The 14,941-nt window shown below is 36.7% G+C and overlaps 2 protein-coding genes across 3 annotated transcripts; one reads left to right on the plus strand and one right to left on the minus strand.

The window, feature by feature from the left end:
• Positions 1-88: 88 nt before the first annotated feature.
• LOC137742787 (lysine-specific demethylase JMJ31-like) lies at positions 89-5,619 on the minus strand. 2 transcript variants are annotated; one of them, XM_068482738.1, is made up of 15 exons: positions 5,459-5,619; positions 5,263-5,340; positions 4,760-4,843; positions 4,502-4,666; positions 4,300-4,368; positions 4,076-4,202; positions 3,646-3,718; positions 3,368-3,484; positions 3,127-3,246; positions 2,998-3,016; positions 2,621-2,705; positions 2,149-2,477; positions 1,361-1,476; positions 1,179-1,272; positions 89-374 (listed from the first exon to the last, which is right to left on the minus strand). In XM_068482738.1, the coding sequence occupies exons 1-15, from the start codon at positions 5,546-5,548 to the stop codon at positions 309-311; spliced, it is 1,632 nt and encodes a 543-aa protein (XP_068338839.1). In that variant the 5' UTR covers positions 5,549-5,619; the 3' UTR covers positions 89-308. The 2 variants fall into 2 exon arrangements, with proteins under 2 accessions (XP_068338839.1, XP_068338840.1); XM_068482739.1 differs by having other exon boundaries at positions 4,546-4,666; positions 5,459-5,596.
• Positions 5,620-6,157: 538 nt separating this feature from the next.
• Positions 6,158-7,949, plus strand: LOC137741521 (transmembrane emp24 domain-containing protein p24beta3-like). The gene is made up of 4 exons (XM_068481223.1): positions 6,158-6,440; positions 6,650-6,836; positions 7,443-7,550; positions 7,732-7,949. Exons 1-4 carry the CDS (start codon positions 6,213-6,215, stop codon positions 7,863-7,865), a joined length of 657 nt encoding a protein of 218 aa, XP_068337324.1. The 5' UTR covers positions 6,158-6,212; the 3' UTR covers positions 7,866-7,949.
• The last annotated feature ends 6,992 nt before the right edge of the window (positions 7,950-14,941 follow it).

A 14,941-nucleotide genomic window follows, 5' to 3' on the forward strand; every position in this document is an offset into this window, starting at 1 on the left:
TCTTGGTAGACGACGTCGTATTTCGAATGAGGTAACAAAACATATTATCTCAAAAGCTGTCATAAAACACATAACATATCAGACCAAGTAAAAGTTGCAGATCATATCTAACTACATAGAAATAATGAACAACCAATCATACACTCATATGCTTAAAGTTAGTGATGAAATGAATTCTAGGTGCCTGTAAATGAACACTTGTAAAGTACAGTTGAGAATTCAAGCAAAAAGAAAAGTTCCGGTACATGAATATGCATCGATTTGCTCCCCTCAAGATACTGCCGGGGACCAGTTTCTTTGAAGTTTCATCAGACCCCGGGTTTCGGCCCACTCCAGTCTACTCCCAAATACTTATCCAATACGTTCTTGTATGCCTGCAACAAAGAATACAGTACATAAGGATTTGGAACAATGATTTCAGTATCCATCAAGGATTCTGAATCGTGTAGAAGTGCGTTACTTTGTTCTTGAGCAGCTAGTAACATTTTATACCGTACATACAAATATAACGTCTCCAGTCAAATATGAAGGGACAGATATGCAAATGCACAAGCATCGTCATTGGGATGATGTTAGGCCAAAATGTAAAGACGACAAAAAGTCTACGAAGAGTGTTAAATTGGGGGAAACACGGGTTGTCAAGGATCAGAAAATTCATGAGTAGAATAAATTAACAGAATAAGGTTCATTGCTCACCCCAAAAATTACAGTAAAAATGTAAAATAGAAATATGAAGGCCTTATGATCCTTGTTCATTACTTATGACATTGTTCATAACAAAAACAAAAACAAAAGATGAATTCATAACTTATGATCCTTGTTCCCTGCCCCGCTGTAGTCAAGTGGCCTTCTCCACCCGGGACAATGATAGGCAACAAAATCGTACTTCAAATTTTGATAATTTAAGATAGTTAAAATGATAACAATATCAAATGGGAGCACGTCAATTGATTATAGCAGTCCATGACATCGATACTAACTGATTTCGACCAATTACAAATTTGTATAACAAAAAACTAGATTCCTGGTTAATCATTTTATCATGGTAGTTCATAACAAAGAGATGATCATCATCTGGCAGATGAGCCAGTGAACATCTTATTTCCGGAATCAACCCCTACCCAATTTATGGTATCATGCATGCCAGAAGACATGTTTCAACAAGAGCACAGCATTACCTGTTGTGCAAATACTTCTTTCCCATTCAAAATTGCATCCATTGCTGCGAATTGGTCGTCAAATGCCCCATAGAAAGCCTTGTAGAAATTGTTCCTGAAATGACGAATAAGAATAGCAGATTGTAGGTGAATACAGATCTTTACCCTTTTCACTAAAGAATTAATGACAAATTAGCATTTACCGTTCTTCCTCGGTGATCAGTTGATCCATTCCTTCAAATTTGCGGGTAAGCACTTCTGCTCCCACTGGTGAAAGCAAGTTCAGTATTAAAGCCTCCAAAGTTCTTGGAAAACTATTCTGCAAAATATTATATAAAAGTTGCATATAAGACTGAGAAATTTATTTTTATAAAACAAAATGGTAGTGGTTGGTCATTCGAGTCACTAATATATAGTTATCCTACAGTGTCTCCCCTCACCACCTTGCCATGATGGCATTACTAAATGGTATAGCTTATAAGACTCACTAAAAGTCATAGAGCGTAAGAAGGTTAAAAGAAAAGAAGGAAGAGGGGAGTGTCCTGCCCAGCTGCATTCTCGTAAAGAAATACAGAAACGAGACAAAAAGCAGTCAAGCCTTCAAACACTACTGGACTTAATGAAAGGATAAACTATCATGGCTCACTTTTCCGTTAGATGGGACAATTTTCACTGGTAAAAGCGTAGAAACATAGTTATAAAGCACAAGAAACCAGAATAGTAGGCAAAAATAGGGAATAAAGACGGCCTTTGAATCTAAAAGAAATGAAGCTCCTCTAGATGACAACTTTCTCCTATCAAAGTAAGATGACCTGCTAGCTAATTAAGCTGTTACTGTTTGGCATGCAAGACACGCCAAACATTAATAGAAAGACCTTGCTTTATCACTTTCTCTTGATAATAACAAACAACTCTCATGAAACGTGAGTCAACTCGCCTATTAGTCTACAAGTTTAAGTTTTACAGTGAAAGTAAAAATGTTCAAACTCACCACCATGGCAAGAAATACATTTTTCAAAGTGATGGGGTGAAGAGTCCAAAAGATTTTAGCAACTGGATCATCTTCCAAGCTAAACGAACCCGGTCTCACAACTTTGATGCATTCATCTTTCACATTAGCTGCAGAAGCAGTTGTTGAAGCGGATTGCACTGGTTGTCTTTGCTCAGCAGCATTAACATGACCATGAACTAAAGAAATAAGTTCATGAAGAGCAAGGACGGCAAGGGGCTCCAGTACATGCGACATAAATCTTTGTTCTACTTCCTTCCCTTTAAGATCCTTTCTCTCACATGCCTGATCCAAAGCGTTGTCATTGTGATCTGGGTGTAATATCAAGTTAGGGATGTCAGCAAACAGAGGATTTACACGGCCATAAAGATTCACTACAAGCTTTTTTTTTTTTTACCAAATAATCTTAATACATAATGATAATCAGTGAGCTCATAGAAAGTTACAAACTGACCTACTTGTCCTTTTTTAAGCACTATACCAGTATGCTTCTTCATGTTCTCCATTTCAGATAAAGAAGGTACAGGCAGCACTCGGTCCTGTCCTAAAATAAAAAATAATAAAATAAATATACTTATAGTGCTCAATTACAAAACTTCTGATTCAAAGCTAAAAACAAAGGATGAAGAAAACGCAGTCGATGTGACCACAAAGTTTTCAAATACGACAAAAATAAAATGATAAAGCATATACCAATATAGAACAATATGTTTACTTATATGTTTCCATATTGTAACTTAAAACTCGTTATTTTGAAAATAAACGCACAAATAAGAATGTCTACCAATGTGTGTGTTCGTGTGAGAGAGAGAGAGAGAGAGAGGTACACACCATTTCTCTATCTGTCAGTCTTTTGATGCGGATTGGACAAGTAAACGACACATGAGAGAGATACAAAATAATGTTAGCTTGTTCCGTTAATGCTTTGCATACTAACTAAAAGGAAACAAAACCACAAACCTTCTTAATATTATGCGCAGATAATATGCATCCATGTGTTCTGACATGTTTAACGCTACATTGGACCGCCACCAAAAGTTCACGGCAATGGTCAGATCATCACTATCCACCTGGTGGAACCTGTAGCGAAAATAAATAACCACTATGAATAAAATGGTCACGCTAAAGTCTTATATTATAAGAAGACAAAAAAAAAAAAAAAAGACTCCTAATGAACACACTAATGGATATTAAACCTTACCAGCCTTCAGGAATGAAAAGGGCGTCACCTGGCTGAAGAGTAAGCTTCTGCGAGTGCTGCATTAAACATTGTGCTCTTGGATAATTTGAAAAGTTTGGGTTCTCTAAAGGAACAGAACTGCAAGAAGGCGTAAATTATAAGATTGAAAGACTGCAATTCGTTCTCTTTGTTGATAGAACAATAGATACAAATAACTAATAGAAGCATAAAATTTTCATGATTAAATAATTACAAAGATATCTAATCTGTATTCATATTTATTATTTCAGGTACTATACCTGTGATTTGATGCCTCCCCATATATTGGCCTAGGGTATAACATAGGACTTGCTGAAGGAGGCCATAAAACCACTGTGAAACATGCAAGCTTTTATTAGAAAAATTCCAGAAATAAAAAAATCTATTTAGACAAATTTTACACACTAGCATAGTTGGGAACACTGAACAAAGTTAAGTTCTATCTTCAAATCTCAAACCAACTTGTTCTAGAAATCAAATAACCCTTAAATCGGTGGCCTTCTAAGAATAAAACAAAAAAAAAAATCACTTTTGTAGGGATGCAAATTAACAATAAGAGAGAAAATCAATTTGCTTTCTTGGCAGCTAATCATTCAGTGATATAGAGAACCGGCAACATGAAACCTATCTAACCATTCTGAAGTTGGACAGAGTATGATGCACTAAGAGAGCCAGAGAAAATGATTCTACCTTGTTTGCCGCCAGAGACTACGCAGAGAAGGTTATGGTGTGGATCATAGTGAGTACTTGATCTAGCTTGAGCATTGTTCATCCACAAGTTGATAGAAACTATTACTTTGTCCTCCAAAAATACAGGCTAAAGTGGTCATTAGAAATCAAGGATGAGAAAAAAGGATTCATTAGTGGAAGGCTGTAGGATAAACAACAAGGACTAGTACAAGAAACTCACGAACCGTTTGGATATCTTCCCTCAAAGATCCTAGTTGAACCCTCTCTTCAGTTTCAGTATTGATTATTGGGATCTGAATCACATATAATAAAAGTTATGTCCCAAATATGTGACCCTTCAAAGAAAACTAATAAGTCTAACATATTAAAGAAAGTTATCCGAATACTGACTAATCAAGCCATTAACAAAGCCTTTGAAGGTTAAACCTGTGCTAAATAGATTTGTTGAGGAGCATCCTCATAGGGCTTACTGTCATACTCAGATGAAGACTCCAGTAGCCCATGCCGATCTGATTCAACACCGGAACCATCCTCCGAATGATGCATGCGTTTCTTACATAGACCAATGAATGCAGAAAATTGCAGCGGTACCTACAGATGGAAGGGGTAGTAAACTAGTTAGGGCTAATGAGATCCAGAAGAGAGTATTTCAGACCATTCACAAGGGACATACAAATTACTTACCCTCTCATGGCTTCTAATATCACCATTGAATACAGGTGCTGAATCAGATAGCATAGCTTCCACAACACACAATCCAACCCGCTCCTAATTTTCCATTCGTAGAAACCATATAAATCACAAACTTCAATTTAACGAAAGCAAAGAAATCAACGATCTACGCAACGAGCAAATAACTTAAAAATGAAACAAAAAACTACTTGTTAATCCCTGAAAAACTACACAGTCAGCTCCCTGAGGCCTAATTCAGTAGTAGGAATGGATTAGCACACCCAGGGCTCGGAATTAGAAACAGAATTCGAATACGTTAAGCACAAGAACATCATTAAGCAACCATTTGAGGTTGATCCTGATCACATTTCGTTGCGGCTGTGGTAAATTTTTAAGTAGTCGAAAGAAAGCAAAGCAATTTTGACCAGATAATCCCTAATTTCCTCAAATTTACAACCAATCACCGCACAGAACAAAGCAGAACTGGCTGGAACAAAAAATTGAAGGAAAAATACCTGCAAATAATCGAGACCGCCATTACATGGATTCCAATTGGAGAAAGCTTTCCAATCTGTGACGCAGCCGCTGAAAACCTGATGAGAAGAAGAAAGCAAGAACAGACAGAACGAGCGAGAGTGAGCAAATGCTCGTGAATTTTAGAAAGGCGCGAAGAAAATTGCAGTTAATTATGTGAAACAGTAAGGAATTTACGGCGGGAACGTTCTCGGATTCGATCCGAGATGCGAAGTCTGTGGCCGAAGGAACTTCGTTCAATCTTCGAACTCGCAGAGACGACTCCATTGCTGCGCTGATTCGCTCTCCGACTCACTGAGCTCGGTAAACTAGCACACAACCATAGCAGAGCAAGAGAGAGATTTAGGGCGATATGTATTAAAAATTTAAAACGACTGAAAGCGGTTTTAGGAGAAATATTTTTGTTTTAAAAGTATTTAAAATGTTTTCTGCTGTAAGAGTGACAGTTATGTCTTTTCTGAGGAAGTATGTTTATTAATAGTTGATTTTAAAAATATTTTCACCAAAAACGTTTTCAGTAATTTTAAAAATAGATTCAAACGAGTTTTTAATTTAGAGAAAATTGCACAAATGAGTGTGATATCCACACATCTCTTTTTACTTCTCTCACATTCTTTTAATTTTCGGTCATCAGATCGAATGAATTGAAGAATATCAAATGACAGAAATTAACCAAAGAAGTGAAAGAAGTAAAAATGATGTGTGGAAAGCATACCCTACACAAATCACCTAAAAGCCAAACCATTTAAAGAAGCTAGGCCCAAAAGAAAGCCCAATCATGAAGAAAACAAAGTCATGGAGGGAGCCAACGGATTTCTCAACGAAGTAACCGAATTTCAAGCCTCCTTACTTTCTTCAGGAACACTCTCTCTCGATCGATCGATCGATTCAGTTCTGTGGCTGATTGAATTCCAGAGCAAAGATAAAAAAAATGGAGAAAAGAAAGAGATTCGAGACCGCCAAGATTTACGTGGCGTACGGTTTTCTTCTGAGCCTCTTCGGCAATGGCAGTGTTGCTACTGCTCTTTCAATCACCGTGACGGAGTTTGAATGCGTATCAGAGCAGGTTCTGCACGAGGGAGACACCGTCTCCGGAAACTTTGTTGCCATCGACCACGACATCTTCTGGAGCTCCGACCACCCTGGCATCGATTTCACTGTAAGCTCCTAATACAAAACTTTCACGTCAAATAACTGAGCATGTTACACTGTCAGACGGTGTAAATCAAAATCATTACGTAGGTGACATTGTTTCAAAATGTAGAGTCCTAATTTACGAACAACGAAATGTGTCAAATAATTCGTAGAAGATCGTTACATTTCCATTTAAATGGGAGGTGCAATACAACTTATGTGTGGTTTATGCAGGCTACAGCTCCAGGAGGCAGCATTGTGTCTTCTCTGAAAGGAACGTCGGGAGATAAGTTCAAGTTCAAGGCACAGAAAAGCGGAATCTACAAGTTCTGTTTTCGAAATCCTGCTTCGACTCCTGAGACTGTTTCATTCTACATCCATGTTGGCCACATCCCAAATGAGCATGACTTGGCTAAAGACGGTTAGTTCAACGTATTTTTTGCTCCTTGGTAGCGAAATATGTACGGTAGGAGAGTCTTTCGAGTTTGAAATTTTGAGAGGATCCCTTTGATTGTTTGCATCGGATTCTTCATGGTGATAAAATGGGTCACATTCAATTCAGATTGATCGTTACTTAGTTGTTTTTAGCTTTTATTTTACCACATATGTAACGGGGAAAAATTGTTTTTTAGTCAAAATGATCTATAAGATTGACATAACTCTTCATTTTTGTCTCTGAGATTTGAAATCGTTAGAAGTGGTCTTGAGTCCATCATCAATCATTTTAATTATTCCATAAAAAATCTTCATTAAATAAAGATAAAAATATAAAAATACTCTCAATTTTGTCAAATCATTTTGGCCTATTGTTTATTAAATTAATGATATTTTTGTCATTTTCATTCTTATTTAACAAAATTCTTCACATAATGACCAAAATAATTGATAGCGGACAAACTTAATGACCACTTCTATCGATTTCAAACTCAAGGATTAAAGTGATGAATTATACCAATATCAATGACCATTTTGACTAAAACGTCTAAAAAAAACAAGGTCATTTTCATTTATTGTAATTTTGGTGCAGAACACATGGACCCTCTGAATATTAAGATTGACGAGCTGAGAGAGGCATTGGAAGCAATCACAACAGAGCAAAAGTTCCTTAAAGCGCGCGATGCCAGGCATAGATACAGTAAGTGTTGAGATTATGAATCTAGCATTCAAGAACGAATAGACTTTGCATGTGCTTATAAGTTGGGTTATTTTTTATATTATCAATTGGTTTCATGGTGGAACCTCAACTTTCTTCTGTCAATCTCGTACGTTTCCAATTGATTGTGTTATCGTCTAACAACATTTTTGTATGGTTGCAGCAAATGTTAGCACGAACAAACGAGTGATCTACTTCACACTTGCAGAGTACCTTGTATTTGCCGGTGCAAGCGCTCTTCAAGTGCTCTACATCCGCAATCTGTTCAGCAAGTCCGTTGCCTATAACAGAGTTTAATTAGGTTTCCATTTTTCTTAATAATCTTCTTATAAATTCGTAACAAATGTTATTTATCTCTTTTTATTGGTAAATAAGGCAACATTACCAGCACATTTCAAACAGTTTTTAGCCTGCAATTTTTTCTTCTGTTTTCATGTTCAACTGTTAGAATGCGTGATACCGATCATAATCGACCTCATATACTGTGTGTCGAAGTTACAAGTACGAGTAAATGTCGTTTATGTTAGAATTGTGTGGCTCGATAGAAAGCAAGGACGTGATGATGGACTCGGTACCCTATTCAAAAAAGTACAATAACTTGCAATACAAAAATTAGGTCGTTCATTACTGATAGCATTTCCAAATAAAATGTATACTGCAAGAGCATAAAAAGCGACCTCAAGCTAATAAGGCTCTTTCTTTTGCGAGGATTTGGAGGATCATCTATCTTACACAGTTTTACCATTGCTTTGCAAATAAGTTATTTTCATGATTCAAACTTGTAACCTTTCGGTGACAAAAGAAACAACATTTTCGTTCTGTCAAGTCCCTAAACCCTATATTGCTGAAGCATGCTTTAGAAAAAATAGGATAGCTACTTTGCAAAACTAAGATTGGGCATAGTTTAATTGTAGTGGCTCAATAGGCATGTGGGGCTTGGCTAGCTTTTCGCGATAAAAATTTGCATGCACTCGTTGGATACTTGTTGACCTTAAAAACTACCAAGTCTACGTGGCGCGCAGGCCAAGTAACTAATGAGCTAATTACGTCATTCGGTTGTGTGCGGGGCGTGCCAACTCGTCCACCGAGTTCGGCCGAGGAGTAAAATATGATGATGTCGCATTGAGCGCGCTACTGACTTCTTGATCTTTCAACTGCGATCAAGTAAGGAACACGTATCAGCATTTGGGTTCTAGAGCTTGAAGACAAGACTACTAGTTCTGCGAAGTTCAATTTCAAATTCGGCTTTCAACGTGCTGAATCGTAGTAAGGCTGATGAGATGACCTCTACCAACAAGGACTCGAAAATCCTTGCCGACCAAGACTTGGATAAATAAGCAGTTGGTCTCAAAGCAATGCTGTTTATCCAAACTCGAAAATCTTTGTAGAGTTCAATCGGGATTCTACCACCTTCTCCACATAATATGCGACATCAAAATCCTAAATCCCTGATGTAGACCACGTGCATTTGTGATAATGGCCCCAGGAAACAATTCTAATATTTGATGGTATGGTACCATGCATATCATTCCCTCAATGCCACGTGCTTTATTGGATGACTAATCCATCGATTTCTGTAAAACTTTAGAATGGTGCTATACCCATCCTAATATCTTATCTCCACAGTCATCTTATATTTACATTCATCATAAACAGTGAAAAAACAAACTCTTTTCCCACCCACCATTATTTCCAAAATAACCCTTGCTGTAAAAAATAATTATCCTAACAAAATTACCCAATGACTCCAAATATTACCATCCCCAACACCCAACGCCCATCCTCGATCGCCAACCATCGCAGCACTACCATGTTTCGAAAACCGCTTCGGTACCCACTCTATTGTTTCCAAATTGTCCCAAAACAAATACGATCGAAGTTCTAAGTGTGGAGGATGAAAGGTTTATGATATTATTATTATTATTATTAAATCCCATAAGGTTCAGAACATAGCTATATTAATTTATGGATGTTCCAAAACTATCCTGGTTCCAATTCTCAACATTTTTATCTCACTAGGAATTATAACAACTGGGTAGAACTCTGATTGAAATGTCGAATTTGTTTACGATATTTTAGGTTTTTCTGTCAATATAACTATTATCAGGTGTTAATATATGATTGGTTGGTCTTTAGGTTTTTGAAAGTTATTTTATATAAGGATAAATTTGTTAATATTTTTTTTTTTTTTTTAAATGGATGAGGAGATAAGACACTGAGGTGAACTTAATAGTACTCAAATTTTATTAGCCTATTGTCCTCCTTCCTTATCTTTTGCATGGCACCAATCTAATCCAAGGATTGCTTTTAATATTTGAATGCCTAAATCGCAGTTTACGTGGATCTCTATCGTCCAAATTCCCATGCACCAATGACATTCCAATGTGCATCATTATCTTGACTTCATCATTGTGCCAAAACCATGCATCCTGACTATTCAAACCTCATCTTAATGTACCATGCTGCTCTAATCTGATAACAAGAATCCCAAGTCCATTTGAACTGTACTACTTGTTTGGAAATATAATTTGCATCTTATCTATCACGTTTAAGAATATGCCAAAACAATTCATATTAAAAGATAATTATTATGATAAAAACCATAATATTATCCTTTAATAACAAAATTATCTTCACTTTTCCATCCGACGGTTGAGAGCTATGCTCACTCAAAGGCCTTGATGGCACGGGCCGATTATTTAATTTTGGGTCCAAACAATACTATAATTTATCTCATATATACTCGAGTGTTATGATGATATGCCATTATAACTATGAAACACAGACGTTGTGTGCCACAAGTGCATGCAAATTTTTGCTCCTGCCTTAGACACAAGATAATGACGCTTCATATTTTTTATATTATCGACGCTAGGCCAACTTCATTGTCCTGTTTAACATCGAAGCATTTGTATTACGCATGGATAAGTGGTCGTTTTATGCCATTTTCTCTTTGTTTCCATTGCATTGAGAGAATATTACAACTTCAAAATGGAAGAGGCCTCAACAGCTGAAAAATTAGGCCCAACTCTAACCGCTCTTCAACTTGTTTCTTACCAATCAGTCAACGGCCCAGAATTGTTTCATCAAGTAAATATTTTTATTTGGTATTGTGCAGGCAAAATTCCAAGGACTGAAACCTTATCCATTTATGACTCTTAGAATTCCAAATATTTGAAATTCCAATATTATACCTCAATTGTTCGTACTAACTAGGGAGAAGTTTTACCAAGTCCAAAAAACACAAGCAATTAAAAAATTAAAAACATATATGGCTCGATTGAAATTGTTTTTAAAATGATTGAAATCGCTTTTAGAAGAAAAATAAAATATTCTTAAGTTCCAAAAACATTAAAGTGGAAAAAATTCATGATAGTAGAATTTCTTTTATAATTTAATTGTTTTTTTTTTTCTCAAATTTCATTAAGCTAACATGTAAGCATGTTTTCACAATGATAGCTTATTACACATATTATTTAAAATTTTCAGTACTTAAATATGTTAAATTCAAGTTCTGTAAGCATTTTGGATTTTTATTTTTCCACGCCAAACTTCACCAGGGGTAGCTGCCCCAGTGGATCTTAGCTATTTCCATTCTTGCACGTAACTTTACCCTCTTATCTTCGGTTTTAGGATTTATATTCTTCACCCTCATGTTACGTAATAAGTATTTTATTATTCAGACAATAATAGATCAATGTCCAATCGTATTTTATATTTGATTCCTGAAAAGAAAAAAAAAGCCACGGGCCTACTAGAAAAGGGGAAATAAGCTATTGCCATGATGTCAATCAAGAAAAAGCAACACTATGATGGAATCATATGGAAGATTTCACGTTTGAAGTGTTCAAGCCACCAAAATAGTTCAGATTTAAAAAAAAAAGGGATAAAAAAAAGAAAGGAGATTCAAAAGTCAGCCATTCGTAATGTCAAAAGACCGAAACTCTTGCATTTCGCGCGTTTTGATTGGTCGTGGGATCAAAATGGAAGGGAAGGGCTGTGCCGCCGTGGGAGCCACTTTCACGCGGTCTGCGAGATGGCGGGGCCCGCACAAGCGTCTGACTTTTTGATTTTTTTCCTGTCTTCCTTGCAGACACACGCGCGCTTCCAGTGGGGTAGGTCCACGATCTTCATATGTTATAATTTTTGTACGGTAGATTTGGGGAAATCAGGTGATTAGTGGGATTTGATTCGAAGTAGGTACGGCTGATATTCGCATTAGCAGGCGAGTAGAATACAATTATTTCAATTGTTTAGCAAAATGGTGAATGGTCGACACGAGGACCAAATCACGGTTTTGGCGGGAAAATATTATTTCCACAAGGCAGTTCTCGAACGTTAATAAAAAAAAAAAATTCTCGATACTGGTTATTTTAAGTAAAAATTATACTTTTACATTAAAAAGTCAATGTTGATACTATTTTTTTTACCTTTTATTTTATCTTTATTGTTTAAACTCAAAGTTTTTAAGTCATTTTCATTAGTTTTCATATAAAAGAAAATGTCAGAAATAAATATTTAAACCTAATTAGATTAAGAAAATTATTGAATTATTTTTTTTAAACAAACGATATTAACTACACTAAAAGGGTAAGAGGGTAGGTTAAACCTCAAAATAGGTTAACAAATCGTCTTTGACAAGAATTCAACATAAGATCTCTTACTTACAAATGAATAAGAATACCAATAGATCATAGATTAAGTGACGATTTTGTTTTATTTTTAAGTTCTCATGTTTTTTGAAAACCGAAAAATAAAAAGTGAAATTTATTTTTGGGTTTTCAAAATTTGACTTTTAGTTTTTTTGTGGCCAAACTGTCACATCCCGCCCTGGGGGGACCACTTCCCTGGCCCGCTCCACCACCGTAACACGATATTGTCCGCTTTGAGTCCCGACCACGCCGACTTCCCAGTGGGTCACCCATCATGGGATTGCTCTAACCCCTTTCTCGCTTAACTTCGGAGTTCCCATGGAACCTGAAGCCAATGAGCTCCCAAAAGGCATCGTGCTAGGTAGAGATGAAAATATACATATAAGGATCATTTCCTTGAGCGATGTGAGATGTCACAATCCACCCCCCTTAGGGGCCCGACGTCCTCGTCGGCACACCACGGCCAAGGTTAGGCTCTGATACCAAATGTCACATCCAGCCCCGGGGAGGACTACTTTCCGGGCCCGCTCCACCACCGTAGCACAATATTGTCCGTTTTAGGCCTCGACCACGCCCTCATGATTTTGTTTTTGGGAACTCATGAGGTTAAGCGAGAAGGGGGTTAGAGCAATCCCATGATGGGTGACCTACTAGGAAGTTGCTCAAGGGGGACCACTTCCCGGCCCCGCTCCACCACGGTAGCACGATATTGTCAGCTTTGGGCCCCGACCACTCCCTCACGGTTTTGTTTTTGGGAACTCAAGAGGTTAAGCGAAAAGGGGGCTAGAGCAATCTCATGATGGGTGACCTATTGGGAAGTTACTCGTGAGTTCCCAAAAACAAAACCGTGAAGGCATGGTTGAGGCCCAAAGCGGACAATATCGTGCTACGGTGGTGGAGCGGGTCCGGGAAGTGGTCCCCTCGAGCCAGGATGTGACATTTGGTATTAGAGCCTAACCCTGGCCGTGGTGTACCGACGAGGACGTCAGGCCCCTAAGTGGGTGGATTATGACATCCCACATCGCCCATGGGAGTGATCCTTATATGTATATTCCCATCCCTACCTAGCACGAGGCCTTTTGGGAGCTCACTGGCTTCGGGTTCCATGGGAACTCTGAAGTTAAGCAAGAAGGGGGCTAGAGCAATCCCATGATGGGTGACCCACTGGGAAGTTGCTCGTGAGTTCCCAAAAAGCCTCGTGCTAGGTAGGGATGGGAATATACATATAAGGATCACTCCCCTGAACGATGTGGGATGTCACACAAACAGTTTTCAGTAAAAAAACTAAATGAAAATGACTTTCGACAAAAAAAAAAAAAACTAAATGAAAATGACTAAAATTTAGTTCATTTCCACTTGAAATTATCTTATTTCAACTCCTTTAAGACCTATAAAAAGACATTGTATATATGAATGTCACACAAACAGTTTTCAGTAAAAAAAAACTAAATGAAAATGACTTTCGACAAAAAAAAAAAAAACTAAATGAAAATGACTAAAATTTAGTTCATTTCCACTTGAAATTATCTTATTTCGACTCCTTTAAGACCTATAAAAAGACATTGTATATATTAAAAATAGCCATTCATGTCTAAGCTAACCAAAATACCATGATTGAAAGAAAGGAAATGTTATGTTCTGTAATGATAATCGGACCATGCGTCTTTTCTCAAAGGCATAGCTATAGTTTTTGATATTCACGTTTAGGTATTCATAGTTTTGTGCTATCATATGAAATTATCTCGATGTTTAATAAAGTATCTTTTCAATTTTTTTAATAAAAGAAATATTAACGACGGTGTTGCAAATTGACCCCATCATGTTAGCATCAAATTCCTTGTACATTCTCAAAGAAATGTACTTCGAATATTATGCTTTTTTTTTTTTAGAAAATATTACGCATCGGTTTAAACTAGTCTACTACTTCTGATTTCCCATGCTAAATCTATTTGTTACCATTGAAATAACTATCACTTCCTCTTTCATTTACCTAAATTAGCTGCTATGTCACAGTCTAATTCACCTAAATACACCTTTGCCTTTATTTGAATTTGGTGCCAACCTTTGGTTTTAAGTTATATTAAACTGGATGACGCAAATTTAACGGTGTATAATGTAGGGCTGCTCTTAAATTATTTTCTATGCCCAGAAATTATAATCAAATTTGGTTTTTGTTTTCTTTTGTTTAGTCATATTCACACCAAAGGAATTCAACATCCCACACCTCAAAAAAATAAAAAATAAATAAAGGACCGGAAAGGCTCCAACACATGCCAAATTAGAATTTTCTACAAAGAAAAAGAATTTATACAAATTTGTTAAAAAGAACTAGGGTAAATTAGTCACTAATTATCAAAGTTTTAAAAGGCGAAGACGAAATCAAGACATTACATGGATAATTTTGCCTCAAGTGACCTAAAATTATTAATATTTAGTCTAGTTGGAGGGTATGTCATATAATCTAGTTGATTATTTGGTATAGTGAGTTTAAGCCTACTTTCGTTGGGTGGAGGCGTTTTTATCACTGCCCAAGTGCGCCTCAAGGCTCGTTTTTTATAACATTGTTGATGATTGGGTGTAGCGATATTTAGTCTACAGGTTGTACACGTTGTTAGAAAATATTATGCATTTTAGTTTATTGGACGAATTTTTTTATTTGTTAGAAATGTCAGATTACGCACTATACTCATAAAAAATTACAGTTAAGAGTTATAGTTAATA

Source organism: Pyrus communis, chromosome 8, assembly GCF_963583255.1.
Source record: "Pyrus communis chromosome 8, drPyrComm1.1, whole genome shotgun sequence".
Lineage (NCBI taxonomy): Eukaryota > Viridiplantae > Streptophyta > Magnoliopsida > Rosales > Rosaceae > Pyrus > Pyrus communis.